At 39.6% G+C, this 23,205-nt stretch overlaps 5 protein-coding genes across 11 annotated transcripts; 3 read left to right on the top strand and 2 right to left on the bottom strand.

Moving 5' to 3' along the window:
* Window positions 1–356: 356 nt before the first annotated feature.
* LOC5510823 (tumor susceptibility gene 101 protein) lies at window positions 357–7,752 on the bottom strand. Its single transcript, XM_001631190.3, has 10 exons — window positions 7,542–7,752; window positions 6,705–6,789; window positions 5,873–5,938; window positions 5,259–5,422; window positions 4,372–4,570; window positions 3,557–3,870; window positions 2,945–3,037; window positions 2,168–2,304; window positions 1,324–1,426; window positions 357–992 (listed from the first exon to the last, which is right to left on the bottom strand). The coding sequence occupies exons 1-10, from the start codon at window positions 7,578–7,580 to the stop codon at window positions 897–899; spliced, it is 1,296 nt and encodes a 431-aa protein (XP_001631240.1). The 5' UTR covers window positions 7,581–7,752; the 3' UTR covers window positions 357–896.
* A 2,188-nt stretch (window positions 7,753–9,940) lies between these two features.
* Window positions 9,941–12,000, top strand: LOC116617354 (homeobox protein Nkx-2.2a). Of its 7 annotated transcripts, none has more exons than XR_004295732.2 (3): window positions 9,941–10,910; window positions 11,660–11,735; window positions 11,807–12,000. XR_004295732.2 is itself a non-coding variant. In XM_032380001.2 (2 exons), the coding sequence occupies exon 1, from the start codon at window positions 9,986–9,988 to the stop codon at window positions 10,865–10,867; it is 882 nt and encodes a 293-aa protein (XP_032235892.2). In that variant the 5' UTR covers window positions 9,941–9,985; the 3' UTR covers window positions 10,868–10,910; window positions 11,660–12,000. The 7 variants fall into 7 exon arrangements, 1 of the variants encoding a protein (XP_032235892.2); XR_004295730.2 differs by adding an exon at window positions 11,486–11,551 and having other exon boundaries at window positions 9,941–11,371; window positions 11,660–12,000; XR_004295731.2 differs by having other exon boundaries at window positions 9,941–11,551.
* A 390-nt stretch (window positions 12,001–12,390) lies between these two features.
* On the top strand, window positions 12,391–13,249 carry LOC125560648. Its single transcript, XM_048722631.1, has one exon. It carries the CDS (start codon window positions 12,527–12,529, stop codon window positions 12,938–12,940), a length of 414 nt encoding a protein of 137 aa, XP_048578588.1. The 5' UTR covers window positions 12,391–12,526; the 3' UTR covers window positions 12,941–13,249.
* Window positions 13,250–13,932: 683 nt separating this feature from the next.
* LOC5510821 (small nuclear ribonucleoprotein E) lies at window positions 13,933–18,989 on the bottom strand. The gene is made up of 5 exons (XM_001631189.3): window positions 18,828–18,989; window positions 18,396–18,422; window positions 17,306–17,368; window positions 16,020–16,098; window positions 13,933–15,065 (listed from the first exon to the last, which is right to left on the bottom strand). Exons 1-5 carry the CDS (start codon window positions 18,873–18,875, stop codon window positions 15,007–15,009), a joined length of 276 nt encoding a protein of 91 aa, XP_001631239.1. The 5' UTR covers window positions 18,876–18,989; the 3' UTR covers window positions 13,933–15,006.
* Window positions 18,990–19,164: 175 nt separating this feature from the next.
* Window positions 19,165–21,589, top strand: LOC5510804 (nucleoside diphosphate kinase homolog 5). The gene is made up of 5 exons (XM_001631214.3): window positions 19,165–19,411; window positions 19,590–19,795; window positions 20,111–20,211; window positions 20,686–20,804; window positions 21,376–21,589. The coding sequence occupies exons 1-5, from the start codon at window positions 19,268–19,270 to the stop codon at window positions 21,463–21,465; spliced, it is 660 nt and encodes a 219-aa protein (XP_001631264.1). The 5' UTR covers window positions 19,165–19,267; the 3' UTR covers window positions 21,466–21,589.
* The last annotated feature ends 1,616 nt before the right edge of the window (window positions 21,590–23,205 follow it).

The following is a 23,205-nucleotide window of genomic DNA, read 5'->3' as shown; positions in this document are numbered from 1 at the left end:
GGCGAGATATTCGTAATTTCCCCACGGTCACGTGATCTGTGACGTCATCAACAATAATTTTTTTTCACTTGCGCAGTTATACCCACCCCTCTCCCCAAAAATGAATATAACCCACCCCTTACAAAGCCATGGCTGTCAACTCATTAGCCCGCATTAGGCGGGTGTTACAAGATTTTGGACCTCACCACAAGCCTAATTTTTTGTGAGAATGTAAATGAATGTAAAACACAGTATGATGGGATGTAGGATCTACACAATACTTGTCTGCGTTTTGTACCTTCTTCAACATTCTCACCTTCTTACATAGCTACTACCCTTTCCCTATTCAGCCGAGTTAAGTAGAACAGTGAACACAGTCGAATATGTACAATTTAATAACTGCCTTTTAGTCTAACTATATAATTTACATAAAACAAATCAGAATAAGCATTGAGCATGGTCTTATGACAAGTTTTAAACAGCCAATTAAGAACACTGGAATTTTCCAAGTAAACCTAATCCTTATTATTGGTCTAACAATTTTTCCTCATTTCCTTACTTTTTGGGCCTCAAGCTTTAAACAATAATCTCTTATGTGACATTAATATTACTACCATTGTAACCACTATCTTGAAATCTTCATGGTGAACTATTTTACCATTTCCATGACAGCCATTTATTTACCATCAACAATCTTTTCACATATCCAAGGTGGCATGTCTTTTTTTGGATACCGACGTCATATAGTGTTATCTTGACTTTTTCATTAAGACAAGACAAGATTTTTCATGTAATTTACGATTGTTGTCTCCAGCTTTTATTTGAGCGTTCATCATCTTTGGTTCCCATGCCAATATTTTGTGTCTATTTCCTAAAAGGCAACTCAAGGGAGCACTGGGAGGAGTGTGTTAGATTAATCATGAGCCAGAGACATCACCGAGACCTGCGGCCCTCCGTGCTTTTTGTAACAATGCTCTTATCATAAACTGCTTCCTGGACAGAATTCGTACTTGCTGAAAAGAAGGCAAAATCACATTATCAATTAATATATGTACCCGAAAACATGAGAGACCCTAGACCCAAATTGTGTAACAAATTTTTTACTGATGCTAAAACATCAAATTTTCAATTTAAATATGTACCCCAAGCATTACCTACAACAGATCCTACAGCAAATTGTGTGACATGTTATTGATAGTTAAAATCTATTCACAATTTTAATTTAAAATCGTAATATTCAGAAACATCCAGAAATTTACTCATAGATACAGTATCTATCCCTAGTCTGTCCCCAAAGCAAATAACATTAAGAAAATTAAGCAATCAATTGACTAAGAGATTCACCTTGAGAAAAACCTCAGAATCAACTGCTTCTTTTCGCAAAGCTTCACTGAGATAATAGATAGTGTCTTCAATGGCATTCTCTTCAGCAAAAAGATTCAATATCCTGTAATAGGAAAACAAAACAATTCATGAAAAAATATCAAAATTGTTTGTGTGTAAGGGGGGGAGGGTGGGGGTGGCTTCAAGTGACAATTTCCAGGGGGTTAACCACATTTTTTATCTATACAAGACATTGTTTTTACCACATTTCCTGGAGGGGAGGGGGGGTTCCATGGAGTGGTGGGACTATGTGCATGTAGGGGGGGGGGGGGGGGTCTTTAACCTTTTCACTCCTGGGTACTTTTGAGCAAAATTGTAAGAGAAACAGACTGAAAACAAGTCCAACACTATCAGTTAAGCTAAGCTACCGCTGATCCAAGACTGTTTGCCTTGGCACTGCTGTGCCTTTTCTTTCTAGTGAATGTATTGCCACAGCCTGTTGCTTACAACAGCCTTTTCACATCTGGAAAGTGCCTTAGGACATCACGAAGTCCATTTGGGCATATCCTGTGCTTATGGATGTTTGCACGCTGAGGTTGATTCACTCGGATAATTCCTGGTTTGGGCTTCATCGAGTGAGGAAGGAATTTTCTAGTGAATGGCCTCATACTCTCTAATGTGTTGGAGTTGGGACAATATTGTTTGACATTAGAGACCTAAGACATAAGAGACCTATTTGGCAATTTCCCTGGGAGGGATTCTTAGTGTAGTTGGGGGACTTTTTTCACAGTTTAACTAATACTTGTTTTAGAACAGCACCTCCTCTTAAAATAATGCTGCATCAAAGGGAATAAGTTTCACTTACTGATTGTATAGTGGAGCTGTGGTGACAACAGCTTCATCAATCTGAAGATTGCCCGTGTCGCTCTCAAGCTTTGCAATTACATCAGATATTTCTTCATTCTTTTGTGTTAGGACATTTATATTATTCTCAACATCAGCCTGCAAAATGGGAACATCAAGGGGTTAGTTTATTTCCGCAGAGTTCCCCCCCCCCTGCCCATTTTATCTTTGTGCTTCTGTCTCTTGTTGTCTCTCCTGTATATTTACACCTCATTTTACCAATTCTCTAAAAAGCTCTTTTTCTTCTAACAGGACAAGGGAATGGAACTAGCATGCTTACAGAAATTTTTGACAAACTTCAAAGTGCAGGCCTTAATAAATCTCCCCTTCCCCCTAAAAACACCATTAAACAAGATTAATCAGACACATTGTAATCTACCATGCTTTCTTTAATCCTACAGTATGCTCAACATCTGTTGGGCATACTGTAAGAAAACAGCTGTAGAAAAACAGCTGTTTTTTGTTGGCCTACAATAGTTCTTTAACAATTGTTACAAAAAGAACGGAGGGCCGCAGGTCTCGGTGATGTCGCTGGCTCATGATTACTCTAATACACTACTCCCAGTGCTCCCTGCCTTTTTCAGCTGTAGAAAAACAGCTCTTTTTTGTTGGCCTACAATACTTCTTTAACAATTCAACAAGCATTATTTAAAATAGAACTCAAACTACAGTTGCATCGGAAAATAAATTTTGGTTGCAAAGTTTGGGCCCCACCCCCCTAACCACTTAATCTTGTTACCTGTTCTTTCTGTAGCTTTGTAACAATGTCTTGAAGCTTTTCACCACCTCTTTTCAGCTCTTCCTGTGTTCTGTTCAGCTGGTCCAGCTCAATCTACAATGAAAAAACAGTTGTTGGACTCAGTCTTAAAAATTTCTTTCTATTTTTTTTATCCTTTTTGCATTCTGACTTGCTGATTTGCTTTGATTCTTATAAAATCCTCTCCCCTTCAAGTCCTCCTTGTCAATCATGCTGCCAATCTACTCTATAGACCTATTGAAAAACGGGAGAGACCCATTCTCCATCAAAAAATTCAAATGAGAAACTGAGATAATTCCAGTCAAATGTTTATGTTGGTGGCTATTTTGGAGCTGTGTTTTCAAATATAAACAATAACAAAGAAGTGATTGATGGACTTTATTTCAAAGAAGACTCTAGAACTGACTTGTTTTACAAATCCTTTACTGCCACAAACAAATAAATGGAAATCTAGATGTAACATTACTGTAGCAAAATAAACCAGCTCCTACAATAAAAACAGCTCAATTGCAATCCATATAAGCAATCTTTGGATAAGGATAATTTTAAAATTACACATTTGGATATTCAAAATAAAGTCAATAGAGTATTTACCTGAGCTTGTTCGAAGGTTGCTTTTGCCTTACGTCTCAGCTTGTCCTCAACTGCTGATAACAACGACGCCTTGATCATGTCATCAGAAATGCTGGGCTGGCTCTGCAATCTGGTCTCCACCATAGGACTAGGGTTTGACTGAGACACGGGGGAGTACCCAGACGAGGCGGGGTAGGGCCTCTGTGGCACAGGTGGAGTTGGGAAGTGGTTCTGTCCTTGGGTGGTATGGGGGTAGGGCGTGGCTCCTGTACCTGTCGATGGAGGGTAGCCTTGATAGGGTGGGTAGCCTTGTCTTGGTCTGCCTGGCCCAGCACCTAGGGTCCCACAAACATGATAATTATTTAGTACTTACCCGCTTATAAGAACCTAGGTTTTTCCAGGTTAGCCTATACAGGTTCTTATTTAACGGGTACTATTTACAATTTTAGGCTGCTCAGGTTCTTAAATAGGTTATTAATTTTAAAGATAATATACTAATGGCTGGTACGTATGGTGCCTACCAACCTGGCTTTGAACAATAAGTAGTCAAGACCCCTTAAAATTTAAACATTATTTATACCAAAGTCTAATATTTATTTATAGAATGTTTTAGTTTACTGCTTTTCAGAATCAAGATTTTCATCATTGCTGAGACATATTTAAAAAATAAGAACCTGTTTCAAGGATAAATAGTTTTTTATTTAATGGGGGTCTAAATTGGTATTTTTAGGCTAACAGGTTTTTTATTTCCTAAGTTCTTCTAGCGGGTAAGTACTGTTATCTATATCCCCGTACAACTGCAAATATATAAAAAGATTAAAAATCCCTTGTCGTACCTGGCATCGGCATCGGCATTCCATGGGGTGTGGCGGGGTAGGGTGTGGCAGAAGAGGATGTAGGGGGGTACCCTGGATAAGGGGGCCTGTAACCAGGTTGGGGCGGGGGCTGGTAGTTGTTAGGCTTGGCGTATACCGGGGGCTCTTCCGCAAACACACAGCACAGGATTTGGATCAGACCGGCAATTTCTGACCGCGGCTGAAAAGGAGAAATTGACAAAATCAGATACAAGTCCTTGACACTAATCAAAGGTCAAGAATGTTATCAACAAAATGCTTGTTTTAATGCCTAGCTCCCAAAAGGTGCCTACTTTGAATCAACCCAACCCCCCCTAATAAGCCACCAAATATTAAATAAGCACCCAATTCAAATTAATGATTCAAGTAACAGCCCACAAATGATCAAATGAAAAGGCAACCTCCTTCAAAGTAATCCCCTCTCTTGCGGCAGTGATTGAGACAGTGATTGCTTGAATAAGCACTAATCATGTCCTAGATAAGGTGCTTATTCATGGGGGCATTGTTTCAAAATTTGTTTTATCTCTTAGAAAAAAAAAACGTGTCATTTAACAACATACAAGGAGTTAAAAAACCTCACTCAACCATAACAAAACAAGCGGGTTTAGAATGTCATGGCAGGCAGTTCCTCAGTAAATGCAAAGTCCCCCTCTTTGAGATGTTCCTGATTCGCAGGAGAAGCTTATTCCTATTTTTCCTTTAAGGCCAGGTGCTTTCTCACAAGAGGATATTACTATATTCACAAGAGGCCCTTATTAAAGAGTGGTTATGTTAAGCTAAAGGAGCATACACCAGTGTTTTGTGTTTGACATATGAGCCTTGGCTACCTTGGAGCAGAGTCAAATACATGTTTTGGTCAAGGAACTTACATGACTCCAGTCAGTTAGATATGGTAGGAACACTCGCCCATTGTTGTCAACATGCTTGGACACCTTGATGGCCATTGTGCTGGTCGGACGCACATACACTAGCGGAGGAATAAATGGGTGCGTCTCTTGTAGGAAAATACACACTGGGATGTTATATGTACTACCTGTAAAAAATTACAACAACTTAGAATGAAAAAGGGGTGGGTGGGAGGGGGTTGTACTTACTATAAAAATATTTTAAAATTTAGCAAAAAGACTTTAATTCCTAAACAAATACTCAACCAGTTTTCGCTTTAAATATAACAACAGTAAGCAAAGAAAAACCACATCTGTTTTTAACATTTTGCATAACTTAGTTTTCCTGGAAAAGCAGCCACAGATTAAAATACAACCCTAGCTAAGCCATTGAGTCTTTATGTAATACAGGTGTTTTTTGTGTAATGTAGTACTTTTCCAGAAAATGTATTTTTTGAAGTGCGAATAAAGGCTATTATTATTAGACCACTAATATGGTAGTTTACATACTTAGTATAACCACACAGAAAAAGACATAAGAAATACATCTCTCCTGTATTCATAGTTGAGGCATGCACTCTCTCAGATAAAGATCTCACCTCGAAATGAAACAGGAATAGTGCCATCCAATGATAATAATTCTGATTCTCTTCCATCATTGTGTACTGGAATACATATTACAAAAAAATGTGAGTAATTGCAAAGCCTAGAGTTTGTGCCAAAGATGTGTCACTGAAGATGGTATCATAGGTAGGGTTTCTAGGAATTAGTTTAATTGAGAATTCCAGATAATCTTCCAAGACAAGAACTTTCAGTCACAACCAAGTAATTTTCTGCGTAGTTTAATAGCCTGAAAATAACTTGAAGCAGATTCAATCCAAACCACCCTGACACTCTGAGCTGTTACCATGGCTGCCCTAGTGCCGCTACCAACAACTTGACTAGCCTCTCAGGGGATCTCAAATCTAGGATTTCAAAATGGGGGGTGGATAATGGGCAGATAAACGGCTTATAACTGATGCCCAGTGGTTCTTAGTAGGTCACATAGATCTAACAATACATCACGCTGAATTGGATTGGTCGCGTCAGCCAAGTCAAGCTGGCAAAGGCACATGGACAGTACCTCCCGTCCCTCAGACATTTTTATTCTTCAAACAAAGTATCTTTTCAATCTTTTCTACTTAAAAAAAAGGGGGGGGGGGATATCCACCCAATCCACCACTCCTGTTCCCACCCTGCCTCTCTAATCAGACATTTTTGAAAGATGTGTTATTTGTGACTACCAGAATCCACCAGAATCCTTTAAGGTTCTGTAAATTTAGATTCACAAATGCTCTGGAGGCTATCACAACGATGGTCTTAACTTTCTTAAGCAAAAGATCCACTGGAAAGGTCCAAGGAAGGAAAGAGGTTCATAGATATTATTCTCACCAAACTTTTGCATGGAGGGTCTCAAGTCTTTGTATACCGCCATGGCAGCGAGGATCTGTCTCTTGCAAAGCTCTGCATGGGGATGCTGGGAACAGGCGGAAAAATGAAAAATGTATTAATTATGAGCATTAGCATGTAACCTCTGTATTGTTGAGTATAAATATATGTCAACAAGACACTATGGCAAGTCAGTATTGCCCCTTAAGTGGTTTGGCTTGTTCCAACTGCTTATGAAAGGGGAAATAAAATGATATATATATATATATATATAGTGTTGGTTTGAGAAAAATACAAACTACATAGCATGTAGTTTGTAATGTAGTTTGTATTTTTCTCAAACCAACACTATACACCGCTCTACTTTCGAGTATTGAGCACTTTCTATGAAAGCCTTCAACCATCATTTTATATATATATATATCATTTTACAATCCTCAAGGTTTGAATTTGACTTTACAACATTTGATTTCAATTTCAAGGCTAAACTAACATTTCATTTTTATCACAACTACCAAGAATTGTTATTTGCCAATTATTTTTAACTCTTCGCCCAGCCGGGAGTTTAAAAAACAGGCAATGGAAAATGTAGTTTAGTTTATTTTCGAAAGAGTTGAGTCAGGTCACAAAAACCGGAAATACTAGACATCGAGCAAACTCAGTCAGTAACAAACAATCGAAATGCAAAAGCTAATAAAGACTTCGGGATTTTCACATACGGTCAAACACTGAGTATAGACTCGCACGCATACAAAGCATGCAAACGATAAGTTCCTCGGAAGATGTGAGGGAGAGATTTGATGGAAATAGAATATTTCGGACCAATATTCCCATACCCACCTTTCTAAGCTTGTCTCGTAAATACGGTTCCCAGCTCATGATACCAGCTCACAGCTTAATAGGGCTCCAGCTTAGAGGCTTTTTCTTTCCCTGCTACTCTTACGCAACCCGCGAAATAAAGATTTTTCTCGCAGTTCAAAAATAATTCTGATTTTCCTTCTTGACCTCCAAACGAGCCCCTAAACAAAATGGCGGCTAGTGCCAGTCTCCCGATCGTGATGATGTCATTGAGCTAAAATAGCTGCTGACCAGTAGAAACTGCGTTGGCGTTTGTATCGAGAAAGAGAGTTTTCGACTCGATTTATTTTTTTCTGGGTTGGCTGTGTTTTTGAGAAAATATTTGCCACGTTTTTTAGTTTGTCAGTGACGCTAAACCAAACGAACCAAGCCTGCAAATGAATTGTGATCCTGTAAATACGTAGCCTCCCTCGCAGGTGTTTTTAGGCAGCCTGCCAGGCCTAAAAAAGCTTGCGAGGGAGACCAGTAAATACGACTCACGGCTCACTATACGCTATACTCAAAACTGAAGTACGTGCAATCTTTAGAAGGACTAATGGACCGATCTAGGTTAACAGCAGGCGTGTAAATAGGTACCCTCCTGCGCAGAGCTTCTGGCCCGATCGTCTCCTGCGCAGGAGCACAGGTAGCCCAAGTACTCGGTTTGTATTCTACATTCTAGTACGCAAGATAATTTGTATAAAAAAAAAATGAAAATTAAAGAAAACAGATTTCATAGTGGACTCACTTTATTCTTGTCTCTTGGGATCTCTCCTGATTACTTGGGGCTATTTTACTCAATAGTTCTCCTTTCACCACTCATACACAAGACGGGTGTATGTCACTATGAAATCTGTTTTCTTTAATTTTCATTTATTTTTCATACAAATTCTCTTGCGTACTAGAATGTAGAATACAAACCAAGTGCTTGGATTACCTGTGGTAGGAGGGCATTTTTTCCCAGGGGGTTGAAGGACGAGTGTACCCTCCACCCTGCTCGGCAAAATTGGTTCATTTCCTGTCAAAGAATCGTCTAACACTATTTAGCAAAACTCGTGGTACGCGCCTAGGTTATAACAAACATTTTACTTTTTTTTTTAATTTGCTTTATACAAACGATATTACCAGCTTCCAGACAAACGGTCATATATGTACTCGAGGTTGGCGGCACATGACGCTACTTGAGGCGATTTTGTTTGCGGGTCTAATTATCTGGTCATCATATTGTACCGGTGGTAGTCCATTTCTAACTATCGGGACTACAAAGGTTAGATGAGTAGCGGAAGGTCTTTTTGCAAAAGAGGCTGACACATTACCGAATTGTATGACTTCTATGACAAAAGCCGATTTTACCTTTTGCCTCAGTAATAGAAAAGGAAATAAAATAAAAACGATTTGTCTTATCCTTTATCCTGATAATTCAAATACATCGGACATGACCATGTAGACCGCAAGATAAACCAAGAAGGTTTGAACCGCCCTTGTTTAAACATGTAGTATTGCAGGCGTACGCAGGTCCTATACATAGCGGCAGTCATTGTTGAGCTGAATATGGGGGTAGCCCAGGTCACAAGTGTAGAAGGTCTATCACAGAGTATGAAAGAACTGAGCTTGTTGTAAATCTTGATAAATTAAGAATTTTGACTTTAAAATAAATCAGTAGTTTTTACTGATGCTCACTTTCGCCAGGAATTTTCATTCTAAGCTGTTTTATTTAGCTGCGGAATATCCCCGTCGCCTCTTGGGCTACCTGTGGCCACCAGGTAGCCGCCAGGGTTAGCTCTTTTGCATTACCCGTCGACGGGAGACATAGAAAAGCGCAAAAAAACTTAGAACATAGTTCGAGTGAATTATTTTCCTACATTGATAATGCCCCCGTCTTTTCACTATTGTTAAAAGATCTATCGAATGGGAAATCGAATGCTTACCATCACATTAAGGTGCTTGCTTGTCGCATAATATGTCTGGGTGAATAGGGGTACTGGCTCTTTTCGCACTTTCTTGTCATCCCTCTGCCATCACCGCGAATGAAAAGAAAACTAATGCGCAGTTCTCGCGTGAAATGTTTTTTTTAATTATTTCCTTCTCAAAAGATTGTAGCGGCATATCACATATCTTGTTCTCTGTGTTTTATTTCTTTGTTTGCAATGAGACCGCAACAGGCCGCTGTCTTTTAAAGTAAAGCAAAAATGTTTATCGGTAAAATGCGCTATTGTGGTGCTCATTGTATTTTACAAGATCACCGCGAATGGCTCCTTTTGGACTATGTCTTTTGAATCGTCTTTCACTTTCCGTTAACATTGAACATTCCGCCACGCCGAGCTGCCCTGTTTGTCGGTGCGCTGTCTTTGATCCCCGTTATTTGGTATAAAAGAGAGCACAGTATTCGAACTGTCAGTCTTATCTGACTTCAGCCCAGAACGCAGCATCACCGACCTATCCAAATAATGGAGTTACAGAGCAGAGCACACGAGTGCACCCACATACCAATAGCCAGAAAACCTACATCCTTCATGATTGCAGACCTTCTAAACCTCAGGGAAGCGGATACTCTTGTCAGCACATGCGCAGGGACACACGAACAAAGCAAAGATGCTACATGTCATTTACAGCAAGCGGAATCTGCCATTCGCACATGCGCAGAGACACCAGACAGCGTGCAGGATTCGCAGCACAAGTGTGCAGAACAGAGAGGTAAGTATTTTTCAGGTTCCACAGGTATCCCAGATAATGAAGCCCAGTCCTCTAAGGCAAGGAATAAGCGCCCGGTATTTCATCCCGACGTGGTAGCTCAGCTCGAGCAAGTATTTGAGGAACGACGATACATCAGCGCAGACCAGCGGTTTGCACTCGCTAAGGAGCTCAACATGACAGAGGAACAAGTCAAGAGTTGGTTCCACAACAAACGCACGGCCATGACGAAAAAGCTCGCCGAGGCCGGCCAACGTGCTGCCAAACTTGCTTACCTACAGACTCTCGCCAGCAAGCTGCTGCCAGCGGAATCCCCACAAGATGCCATGCCTCAAGGCCGTCTCCATAGTTACGACATCACGTCAGTTCGTTCTAAAAAATATCCAAAGTCATCACGTTCGTATAAAGACAACATCTCTACAGCGCACTTGAGAAAAGCAAACGAGGCTGCCCATTCCTATGGCAGCTACCCTTCAATTCCGCATCTCGTGTACAGATGGTCTGAGCCACCGCTGACCAGTGCTCCAGGGTACATGCATCTCGGCTTACCGGCTCCAGGTATTCTCTCTTCATCTTCGCTGGCTCTTCAGAAAGTCCCATTTGGTTGTCTGCGCTCCTTAAATCACTTCAGAAGATAAGTATACCACAACGCGATACGAGATCCCATTGAGTTGTGTTGAGGTAAGAACATTTATTGAATTCTCAAGTAACAGGGTGGTAAAGAGTATTTTCGTGATTCGTGATTGGCCCTAAATCAAATTCGTGATTCGTGAAAAGCCTAAAAATAAATTCGTGAATTGTGATCGAGCACTCTATCGTGATCTGTGATTGGGGTATTTTAACTTTCTCGACTCGTGATTTTGCATGGCTAAATTCGTGAAATGTGATCGAGTACTCTATCGTGATCCGTGATTGGGGTATTTTTACTTTCGTGACTCGTGATTCCGCATGGCTAAATTCGTGAAATGTGACCGTAGACGCCGAGAATAATTAAAACACGAAATGCATGTTTTGCGACTGCAAAACAGTGCTCAACTACACAGGAGCCGTAGTACAATCACTCCGAATCGATTGTAACGGGTTTTTTTTCGCGTCACGATATATACATTTATACGTAGAAGTAAACATTGACGTCATTGCGTGTGAGTTTAACTGAGGAGTGGATCAACCGCAGCGTTGATCTATGTATATCAAATGATATATTCATAATCAAAGCAAAAGTTAAAACCGTAATTCGTGAAAGCTTCTTTTTTAAGTTCGTGATTCGTGGAAACTAATAACTTCGTGATTCGTGATGAGCACCCCCTCTTCACCACCCTGAAGTAAGGACTGAAATAATGTCAATTTTATATACCATCTATTGCAGTGTTAAAATGTGTTTAGCTGTTACTTGTGGTGTTGTCTTGATTTTTTTTCTATTTACTCCACAGAGGAAGACCTCTTACTTGTTGCAGGCCACGTGTCTTGACCATCCTGGACTGGGTAGCTGAGACCGATCTAGTAAGGGTAAGTAGGTATAATCATCGCATTTACTGTTGTGTGTGGAATTATTCCTCCTTGCCTTTTTGTCTTTTCAGGTCGAAGAAAGAAGACAGCCCATTCGTATTAAAATCGCGCAAGGATAAATGCTACCAAGAGCTTCAAAACAGAGAAATAGATGAGGATCCATGCATATACGATCAGCAAATTTGTAGATAAAGAGAGGAGAGTTGTCATCCAAGACTGATGTATTAATGTAACTATTGGGAAATAAAATCCAGTTGTAAACAAATGTTTTTGTGACTTTTATTAGTTCTATAACAACTTCATAATACAACTACAACGTCCTCCCGCATAGGCAGAAAGAATTCTAACCTGTTTACGAAAAAGAAGCGCTAAAAACTGTCTCCTCAATCATTGTGACCTGTTTACGTAAAACAGGTGTAAAATTATTCTGGATCCGATCCGGGACTTATGACGATAGTTGCGAGATACGCGCGCGCCAGTGCTATTAACAATGTTCACTATTCCTTTCCTATATCCATTGTCTCTAAATATTTCAATCAAATTGTAGGACTGTATTTTGTGTGGGTTGCCTGTGTCTTGGATTGTCTGCACTAAGCTCATTATACCCAATTGACCAATTATCACAATCGCTCTCGCGTAATTTACATCTAATTTGCGCCTCTAATTGCTCGCGCAGTGGAAAATCTGGAACAAACACCACGAGCTATTAAAAAAGTCAGATATTATCAGTGCGCAAAAAGAGAGTTAAGGAGTGCGGAAAACCTAAAGAGTCCGCGTCAGAGACGTGCAAAATGCCGAACACTGGTCAAATACAGGGTCAAGCTTTCAAGTGCGAGAAATGTCGACAAGATTTCTCAAATGTGTGGCTGCCCTCAAATCCTTGCTGTCGAATTAAGATGCGAGAGATTGGCCAGAATACTGCCATCTACACGACGCCCTATTCCCGACATTTATCCTACAGTATGAGCTCGGGAGAAAGCTGCGATTCTAACAGATCATCACCGAAATCTCGGAAGAACCGATCCAACCAACCGAGCATGCCACAACTTGATCCTAGATTCCGCTACGTCAACTCGCTGGCGCCCTTCTCGACTCTAGGCAAGCCGACGTGCGGGTTTTACTTCTCGAGAGAGACGGATAACAAGAAACGAAGAACGGGGATTCCGCCATCGGATTTGGTAGCTTGGAGGTCTCACATCTCTTGATAAAAGACACCAAAAGCGAGGAAAAATTGCACTTGTGTGAAGAAAGTACCAAACGAGGTATTTTTGAGGACTTTGACTGCGTTGCCAATAGTAATCTACAGAAATTAGTGTAAACGAAATGTCTTCGGTGTTGCAATGTGGGACATGGACAATACTTTATTAAAAAACCTTCGCACTAAAGTTGTAAAGTCAACTTACTTTAATTTTGACACTGGAAATTCACTTAACGCTGTTTTTTTGGTAACTTTTTGTGACAAAAGCGATGTAAATACAAGTAACGGTGGGATTAAAACGCTGTGTGTACAGTGATTGTCCAGGCCTCGTTATGATGCAACTGCTGAGTGCATAATTGATGACAAAACAGTTTATTTTTGTAATATTTATCAGATCCATATTTTCTCTAACTTAGTTCGTTTATGTTAATACGTAAATGTACTGATAGGTGTTACAAAGTCCAGATTGAATTTCCCCAGCGTTCCGATGTCAAGCGTCTAGTTTTGAAGTGGGGTGAGCAGTGAACGACATAATAGGAGATCTCTTTCTTATGTTTATTATGAAGTGACGTCATAGCTGAATTTCGAATGGCGCGTCAATATTGACAGATATTGAGTTGGATCTTTTTAATATTCATTCTGTGTGCGCTTTTGTGACTTCGCAATTCATCGATAATATTCTTATTCAAATAAAGTGTCTATTAGGAGCATAGGGCCCTCGGCATGTAGCCCTCGGCTGCCCTAAACACACTCTTCACTACATGTAAGACTGGGCATCCCACCCCAATAAAATACGCATGTTTGATGTCATATTATTTTTGGTCGGTTGTCGACGTCATCTGTGCGTACTTTTTGGTTGATGACGCAGAGACGTCTTCAGTGCGTACTTTTTGTAAATGACGTTCTACGTTATTTGTGCAAACTTTCTTCGTATACGACGTACTGACGCCATTTATGCGCACTTTGATCGATGATGTTAAATAGAAAATGCAGAAGTCATTTATATACAAGACTTTTATTCAGATGGCTATGTTTTAAAGCCGCATTGTCACAAGTTTACTTCCGGTCGATTACGTAACAATATCCGATGATTTTTAACGGAAAACACGAAAAATATTTCAAAATATTGAAAGCAGTGTGTCTATTGGAAGTTTCTTCGAGGATGTGATCGATAATTTAGAGCGGATGGCCTGTTAAATATCTCGGATTCTAATAGATTCTTTTGTCTTTTAACGGTTGAAGTATCCGTCGGACCTCCGGAAGTAAACTGGTGACAATGCGGCTTTAACTTTGCAACAAGGTTATACCACATACTCGCGTGCCAGGACCCACCCCTCTTCCTCTAAGGATAGTTCTCACTAGGGAAAGAAACGCATACAAACTTAGGCATAGAATAAACGGCGTGGCAAAGTCGCTGATTCTGCTTGTGAGTGCGGTTGACCGATTCTTACATGTGCTGCCCTTACGCCCTAGTGAGAACCAAACCATATAACCCTCCTTGGGATAATATATTGAGGGATATACCCTGGCATACAAGGCTGGGGATGACTTGTGTTCAACTTGTGTTCAACCATAAACAGTAATTTTACCACTTGGGTATTCAACCCACACAAAAATTCATGTCAATATAAAGCATTCAAAATACTTTACAAAAGTACAAACTTAAACATAAGGCTGGTAGAATAAAAACCTGTGGGCTGAGTGTTTGTTTCCAAAAATAAGAAAAAAAAGTAAAAAAAAAGATATTTTTTTCTGATGATGATGATAATGATGTTTAACATAAGAAAATGTCCACAATTTTTTTCAGCACTTGTTTAGATAGGATCAATGTCTAAAGGCAAATAAAAACTGGTATGCTTGACTTCATCCTTCCTATAAAACCCAACCTGGCTAAACCAGTCAAGTTCATGTTCACAAGGTTTGACTGCACAACCACATTACTACAAAAAGACTTCAAGTTAAAATGCCTAATCAACTAAGGCCCTGTCTGCTACAAAGTTTGTAGCCTTTAAGCCATGATCTTGCTTGTATTAAGGATGTAGGTAGTTGAAGCGCCTGGTATGTAAAGAGTGTTTAGCTTGGGGATGCATTCATCAGTAAAGTGATATTATCTCCCTTGATCAGAATCCGGCCTGTGAAAAGCACAAAACATCAGATGAGATAGCTGCTGGCAGTCATTTTTAAGTATACATCTGATCTACCCATGTATAAGATGTTTCCAGATACATCTAGATTTTCAAGATTCATAAAAAAAAAAAAAGTCAATGTCTTATTTTTCTGTAATTTCGATATGGCAATTACAGCCTTTCTTTTAATATCTGGATGCTATTATGCATTTTTCTTCTTCCAAGCAGTAATTAAATCCTAGGTTCTATAAACAAGCCTAGACTGTAATTAAGGTAATTCCCTTGAAATACTTCTACAACCCAGAATTTTTTTTAAAACTGGGCATAACAATATCAAAGTTAAGGGCTTTCAAAAAATGCAATAAAAAAAATGGAGGTACCGACCTCGTTTTCACAACATAGGGGCTTAGAGTTGATGCGTTTTTACTGATAGAGCGAGGAAAAATCTCAACCCTTTTCAAAGAGTGCCCATAGTCTTAAAAAGAAATTAAGTTCTGTTTGTCAAGCTGTCAAAATCCTATCTCCTAAACAATAACCCGTAGTAGCTAATGACAAAACAAATCACATTTTAAGAGATCGCACTAAAAGACATTATTTTCGCCACTATTTATACGGTAAAAAGCACCATTTTGAAGTATTTTTACCGCTTTTAAGAGAAAATAAAAAACTTCTACAACCCAACTTTTTTTCTTCTTACAGGATATCATTTTCCGTATATATTTAACTATTTCAGCAAATAAAAAATGGGGGTAACCGACTTCGTTGTTCTGTCAACGCAATTTTAAGTAAAAAACGCGTGCCTTTTGCTTTGTTTTCTTGTACAACTGTGGCGCGCGTGCTCACTTAATACCGGAAAATTTGAACAAACAGCGGGCGCCACTATTCGCAGAAGGGGTGCACAGTGCAATTCAAGGGAATTACCTTAAGCCAGCACTGGCCGAAGAGTAATCTAGCTCTCACCTAGAGGTTTTCTTGTTTTGGTCTTCAGGTGAACTTCCTCAGCTTCATCAAGAACTAGGTTCATGTACTCATCGAAACCCTGCAGTCAAACAAGCCAAACATTACCCTTTCATTCTCTACTCTTCCTTGCTGTGTAAATAACAAACCTTTCATTCTCTACTCTTCCTTTGCAAATACCAAACATTACCCTTTCATCCTCTACTCTTCCTTTCTATGTAAATACCAAACATTACCCTTTATTCTCTACCTTTTCTTGCAATGTAAATAACAAACCTTTCATTCTCTACTCTTCCTTTGCAAATACCAAACATTACCCTTTCATCCTCTACCTTTCCTTGCAATGAAAATACCAAACATTACCCTTTCATTATTTACTCTTCCTTGCTGTGTAAATACCAAACATTACCCTTTCATTATTTACTCTTCCTTGCTGTGTAAATACCAAACATTACCTACTATTCCTTGCAATGTAAACACATGCTCACAAACTGCTGAAAAACAGCCGTTCGCATTAGCTCTCTAATACCAAACATTTGTGAGCCCGTAGGCCATTCTTGATGCCGTTTGCATTAGCTCTCTAATACCAAACATTTGTGAGCGGGTAGGCCATTCTTGATGCCGTTCACATTAGCTCTCTAATACCAAACATTTGTGAGCGGGTAGGCCATTCTTGATGCCGTTCACATTAGCCCTCTAATACCAAACATTTGTGAGCCTGTAGGCCATTCTTGATGCCGTTCACATCAGCTCTCTAATACCAAACATTTGTGAGCCAGTAGGCCATTCTTGATGCCGTTTGCATCAGCTCTCTAACACCAAACATTTGTGAGCCTGTAGGCCATTCTTGATGCCGTTCGCTTTACCTCTCTAATACCAAACATTTGTGAGCGGGTAGGCCATTCTTGATGCCGTTCACATTAGCTCTCTAATACCAAACATTTGTGAGCCTGTAGGCCATTCTTGATGCCGTTCACATTAGCTCTCTAATACCAAACATTTGTGAGCGGGTAGGCCATTCTTGATGCCGTTCACATTAGCTCCCTAATACCAAACATAACCCTTTCATTCCCTTCCCTTTCTTGTAGTGTAAATGTAAAACATTACCCTTGCATTACATGAGTTGTACATAGAATGTTAAAGCAAAACAATTTTGCGGGAATACATTTTTTCGAAAAAGAAAAATAATTAGACCATAAATGTAATGAGACCACAAAAAATTGGAAAAATTCCCTTTTGTAAGGACACTGTTATCAGCCTATATTACAAAGATTAGCTAAAGTACTCACAATAATGTGTCCTTCAATCCTCATGTTCACTTGCTCATACAGCCAGATTTGAATTTTTGATCTCTGCAAAAGATCTTGTGTAAGTTAAGCTGTAGTTCGACTCTTAAAATCACAGCAATAATGAATGGGGGCAGAAATGACCTGTAGCATATTTTTCTTTCTTAAACAATCTCCTCTAGCATGACCCCATAGCTGGGTTTGTGACAGGATTTCGGGGGCACATTGTGTGGGAAAAATTGCTGATTGTGTGAGAATTGTCCAGGATTTTTTTTGTAAATACGTTGATTGTGCAGGTTTTTTATGTAAAACAATAGGAGGCACATTGCACAGTAAAAACGGCAAATTTGAGCCCATATTACGCTGTAAAAACACTGATTTGGGGGGGCACCTTGCATGGAAAAAGCAAAAAGAATTCTGAAAGAGCAAAATACAGTCCCAGTCCTTTGCAAAAACAAAAAATGCCTAATCAATTTAAACTTTGTCCAGTTTAAACTTTGTCCAGAAAAATATGGGAGACCAAGTTGATTTATATTCATGATACAGTATAATTGCTCAACACATTTCACACTGGGATAAGCAGAAAGTAGGGAATTGTGCAGGATTGTTTGGTTTGGGTCTGATAGTGTGTTTCAGCAACATCTCACTCTATTAGAAGCCCTGCTCTAGTGTTAGGGAGAAAGATATATAGTGCTCTGTAATAGGGACAAAGCTACACCTATTACACAAGCAAAACAACTTGTTCTCTTTTTTTCCATAATCAAATGTAGACGTATCTTTCATTTATTTGAGAATGAGTGAACAATGCTTATTAACGAGTGCCTAGATTTAATGCACCTTCAAATGCACATATGTAAGACATCAGCCCTTTTGGTTGATGATGTGTTTGCAGCTTCAACATTGAGAATTTGTCCTGTTTGGTTGCGCATCACCGTGATTTTGAGTAATCTGCAAACTCACCCTCATAAATCAAAAGTGACAAAATACATTTTGGCTTCTGCAAGTCAAAAGCCTTTGTAAATCACTGGCGAGTTTTCAGAATACTCAAAATTGCCGTAACACAATGTTGTTAAGCAATAAAAATTGTACTCACGTTTTGTAAATACCTGAAAATCAAGTTCTATGGAGCAGTCAAGGATTCTCACAACAAACACAAACATTGACAATTTTAAACACACTTCATATCCCTGGAACTAGTAATAACTATGATAGCTATTGCAAATTGAGTTCAATGGCTCTTAAATAAAACGGATCACTGAAAGATGACATCCATGACAATTATCTCTACCCCGATATGACTGATGTGAAAACTTTGCTGGTTTTGCCAATGTAAAAGCTCATATCTATAGGCCTAACTTAACCTCATATCTATAGGCCCTAACGTAATGGTTAAGGGGTTAAAATAAAGATAGATTTCAGGTAAACTTGACAATTCTCCAGCTTTTTCAGCACGTGCTCGATAAATGCAGAATCCAGCGTCTTACAAAATGAGTAAAAAAAACATTCAAACATCATAAAAGGATACAATCGGTTGTACCATAACCTTCTGGACCTTTTGCCCTTTATAAGCCATCTTGAATTCGTTTCTGTTCTCTTAAACAACCAAATTCTCCGAGGTTCAGATGCCGGATTGGTTTGGCAAACTTCTAAAATGGTGGTTATCGCAAAGGACGATGGGCGATAGACTAGTACTTGGTGTAAGGCGAAATATAACCAATTGTATGGTTGGAGTCACAAAAACAGGTGTAATCAAGTATATAGGTAACAACGTTGACGAACGTTTGTACGACCGCAATGCATTATCCTAGACTATTGAGCCCGTTGTAAATCTTAGCGGACGAGCCCATTTGGGCTACAGTTGTCATAGCAACCATCCAACACAATGTCCGCCATTTTGTCTATGGAACCAGGGGAAGAAAGTTGATCTGGAATTTTAAGACGTTGAAACGATAAATACGTGAAAATATGCCTTCAGAGGAAAAACCGACAGCCTTCCCACCTCCAGCGATACACATTGAACGAACTTTAGCCCTTATTAAACCCGACGCAGTGCATAAAAGCGATGAAATCGAGGAAATTATCCTACAACATGGATTCACAATTTTACAGGTAACTTCTCAAAATAATGCAATAAGTAATCAATGTTTATAGTTATCATACATAATAGAAACAGAGTTTTTTCAGTTTCTTTTAAAGGTGTATATAGCCATTTTTTGTGGGGGTGTTATTTTATGGGTATAAATACGCCAAATCTTTAGGAAATCTAAAATTAAACATTTTTTTTTAGAAAAGACGAGCCCATCTTACTCCAGAGCAGACCAGTGATTTCTATGCCGAACATTACGGGAAAATGTTTTTCCCTAGCCTAGTGGCATACATGAGTAGTGGCCCGATTATGGCACTTGTACTGGCGCGTGAGAATGCCATATCCTACTGGCGACAGCTGATTGGTCCGACCAATACGCAGAAAGCACGGGACCAGGCACCTGAGAGGTAGGTCTACCACCGTACGACACTGAATCTTCAAACTGTTGAAGGAAATAAGGAATTATTTTGAAAGTTTTTTTTTTCTTGTATTGTGACTGCAAAATGACCTCTCTGTCATATCATACCTTGATTCTTGTACTTAAATTCCACAGTGATACCCAAAAGAAGAAAAACTGCCATATCCTTAGTTACCCTCTTCCTTTCTTTCCCACAGGAATCCCCCAAAAAAGAGAAGAAATGGATTAGTTTTCGGAGGAGGCTACTTTCTATGGGCTAATTGCTTTTTTTGTTATTTTGTTCATGTTATTATGTCGGTTTCAGTCTGAGAGCAATCTATGGTACAGACAGCACCAGAAATGCTCTGCATGGTAGTGATGGCACAGTCAGTGCTGATAAAGAGATTCACTTCTTTTTCCCTGATAGTAAGTCAAATTCAAGTTTTACCTGATAATCCTTGCAGTGTGCTTGGAGCAAAAGATCCACTATCAGAAATACCAGCTTCTCCACGCACTATTATATTGTCAGGAGGGTTTTGTAGCACTCATAGATTTAGAAGGTTATAAAAGGCAAATTAGTGATTTACACCTGTAACATCTCTGCAAGGATAATGAGAGGGGGTGTGAAAGCAAGACTGTAGTTGGCCTCAAAAAACTTTGGGAAGGGCACAATACAGAGACATTAAGAAAACTGGGGGGAGGGGGGAGTATGGGCCCCTACAGGCATTACAACACTGTTGAGACTGGAATATAGCCAAGAAAAACAAAATAATAGTTCAAGTAAGAGGGGAGTTTGAGCAAGCCAAGTTTCAAGTTATCAGAGTTTAAATGACTGAAAATAAATTGTCCAAGGGAAGTGTTTTACATAGTTTTAAAGCCATTCATGCTATGTTTTTCCAGGCATAGTAGAACCGGTGTCCACTGGCCAGGCTGCCAAGGACTACTTAACCAGGACTGTCAACCCCACCCTTCTCAAGGGACTGACAGAGCTATGCAAGATGAAGCCTGAGGATCCTATTGTAAGTATTGAGATCTGTCTGTCAGTTAGTCCTTCACCTAATAACCAGGTGCACACCTAGTAGGTTTACTTGCACCTTGGCTGCCTAAAAGTTGATCTAAGAATTGTCAAATACCATACCTATGACTGCACATGGCTAACCATTCTATCTTGCAAGTTATTTGTCTGTCTGGGTGTCCATCTGGTACCTGACATAGCTGTCAACTCTCATCAATTAGGTGGGAGACTCAAGATTTTGAACCTTTTCTCAAGCTTAATTTTCTCGAAAAAATCCATACATTTACTATATTCTCCCGTATTAGCTATCTTGGTACTTGTGATACATTCACTGTATTTTCTCAAGATTTTTCCTTAAGGGAGGTTGGTAGCTATGACCTGAGTACCAAAGCCTCCAGACTTCTCTTGTCCAGTGAGGCCCAGCGGTTTGGTGCAAAACCACTGCTTTGAGGCATTTTGGCTGAGCGTCACTGGACTAGAGAAGTTTGTAGGCCCTGGTACCCAGGATAGATGTCCATACAGTGTTTTCAAATAATTATCTCACATTAACATGTGTCTTATCTGTCTGCCTTCAGTTGTACCTCGCTGACTGGCTCATAGCCAATAACCCAAACAAGCCTAGAGTCGCTGAGGATGGTTATGTGGTGGAAGAGCCCCAGGACTGAATTAGGATCAAACTGAGTTCAATTGTAAATAGGTACAAATAGGTGGTTTAGATAAGAAGCTGCTTTGTAATATATCCAGCAATGTAAAAAGGAACATTTGGAATAAACTCAACATATATACAAACTTGAGCATGTTTTATATTTTTGAGACATAAGGGCCGGGGGGTCTCTCCAGAAAAATAGACCTATGTAGTTTTAAGTATAAGCTTCCAAAATAAAGCTGTCTGTCTGTCTATCGTCCTATCTTTTAGGGTATACAAGTTCCAGCTGCTATTCCTTAGCAGGTGTTTTATTCTGCTATCTCTTAGAGGTTAAAGTCCGTTCTACCATACCCAATATATCTCTTAGGGGTATAATTGCTGTGGCGCCCTTATGCTGAGACTCCAGCCCTACTTGTGTAACATATTTATCGTAAGTATAAAAGTAACTAAAGTATGTTATCTTCAGGGGCGACAAAATAGGGGAGAGGGGGGGGTGGCTTACAATACAATTTTTTCAATTTCGGTGCCTTCGGTACAAAGTGCACATAGGTGAAGCCAGAAAAGACTTCATGTAAAGAGAATGTCATTTTCCTATTTGCAAGGCATATATTTCTTTCCCTTATGTACTCGAAAATGTATTTTGCAGTTTCTCTGTTAATCTTCCTTAAGGAGAGTTCATTGAATACACTGAGGGGGTGGGTTGGCAGCAAAAATTTTTAACCAACAAATGGGGGGACTAAGAAAAACAAGGTTCTTTAAAGGGAGCCGTACTTTTAAGCTTTAATATTTTACTGACATGATCTAGTTTGTTGCACAAATAAAGATAACATATTAACCAAATTACCTATGTATTTAAAAATTTAGTCTTTATAAACCATAATATAGATCCTCCCAGCTTTCAGTATATAACAGTTGGATTTACCAATACAGTTTATTATCATTGCTTTTCCACAGACTGGCTTGTATTGCGGAGTTTCGTTTCTTTTAACATCCGTAATGATGCCTATTGTAAGCAGATCAACATTCTTTCTCACCGCAAAGGGCTTCCTGTTTTATCTTATTTATGGCCAGGGTGGCCGAGATAAAAGAATAGGACACGGGGTCTTGCAAGCTTTAGTCTCCGGCGATCAGCGGACAGTACATACAAAACAAAGACGTGAAAATAGAAACAAATTGATAAATGCTAAAAAGCTAGCATGAACATGTTGACAAAATATTAACCCTTCTGCATATGGGACAGATAATGCGCCAGTTACGGATATTGTCTGGGTCAAAGAGTTGAAAAAATCGATGCGCAAGGGAAGCTTTCAGTCGCTGTTTGAAAAGAAAAGTTCTCTTAGATAATCTATTTTGAGAGGGAAAGCATTCCAGGTGGGGCAGATGCGTACGAAGTAAGATTCGCGAAAGGTGGAAGTACGCGGACTAATAAGACGAAGATCAAGGCCTATCGCTCCCGACGAGTGAGAAAACTGGAGAATATTAGAGATTTCCCCCTTTATAAAACGGAAAAGGAAGAGAAGGTCAAGGTATTCGAGGAAGAATGACAAGGGTAAAAAACTGAGTTTCAGGGGACGTTGTTTATAGATGAGCTCGAACCCGTAGAGCATGTAACGTGTTGCCCTTCTCTGCGCATTAAATACAGAGCCCAGCTGACAGGATGCCCTGACTTGACTCGCCAAGTCAGGTGAGGTCATACAAGAGAGACGTATAGTGTCTTTTGAGAGGCCAAAGGGCGACAGTAAGAGCAGTGCCTACGGAG

This window comes from Nematostella vectensis, chromosome 15 (genome assembly GCF_932526225.1).
Source record: "Nematostella vectensis chromosome 15, jaNemVect1.1, whole genome shotgun sequence".
NCBI lineage: Eukaryota > Metazoa > Cnidaria > Anthozoa > Actiniaria > Edwardsiidae > Nematostella > Nematostella vectensis.
The sequence above is the reverse complement of the archived record's forward strand: the minus strand, read 5'-3'. Positions and strand labels throughout refer to the sequence as shown.

Coding starts and splice junctions, on each gene's coding strand:
- LOC5510804 (XM_001631214.3), top strand. CDS start 19,268: ATGCCTTCAGAGGAAAAACCGACAGCCTTCCCACCTCCAGCGATACAC. Junction 19,796..20,110: donor CGGGACCAGGCACCTGAGAG/GTAGGTCTACCA, acceptor TGTCGGTTTCAG/TCTGAGAGCAATCTATGGTA. Junction 20,212..20,685: donor TCACTTCTTTTTCCCTGATA/GTAAGTCAAATT, acceptor ATGTTTTTCCAG/GCATAGTAGAACCGGTGTCC.
- LOC116617354 (XM_032380001.2), top strand. CDS start 9,986: ATGGAGTTACAGAGCAGAGCACACGAGTGCACCCACATACCAATAGCC.
- LOC5510821 (XM_001631189.3), bottom strand. CDS start 18,875: ATGGCTTATAAAGGGCAAAAGGTCCAGAAGGTTATGGTACAACCGATT. Junction 18,423..18,827: donor AGGTTATGGTACAACCGATT/GTATCCTTTTAT, acceptor ACTGCTCCATAG/AACTTGATTTTCAGGTATTT. Junction 17,369..18,395: donor TTTTCAGGTATTTACAAAAC/GTGAGTACAATT, acceptor GATCTTTTGCAG/AGATCAAAAATTCAAATCTG.
- LOC125560648 (XM_048722631.1), top strand. CDS start 12,527: ATGCCGAACACTGGTCAAATACAGGGTCAAGCTTTCAAGTGCGAGAAA.
- LOC5510823 (XM_001631190.3), bottom strand. CDS start 7,580: ATGAGCTGGGAACCGTATTTACGAGACAAGCTTAGAAAG. Junction 5,939..6,704: donor ACCCTCCATGCAAAAGTTTG/GTGAGAATAATA, acceptor TATGTATTCCAG/TACACAATGATGGAAGAGAA. Junction 3,871..4,371: donor AATGCCGATGCCGATGCCAG/GTACGACAAGGG, acceptor GTGGGACCCTAG/GTGCTGGGCCAGGCAGACCA.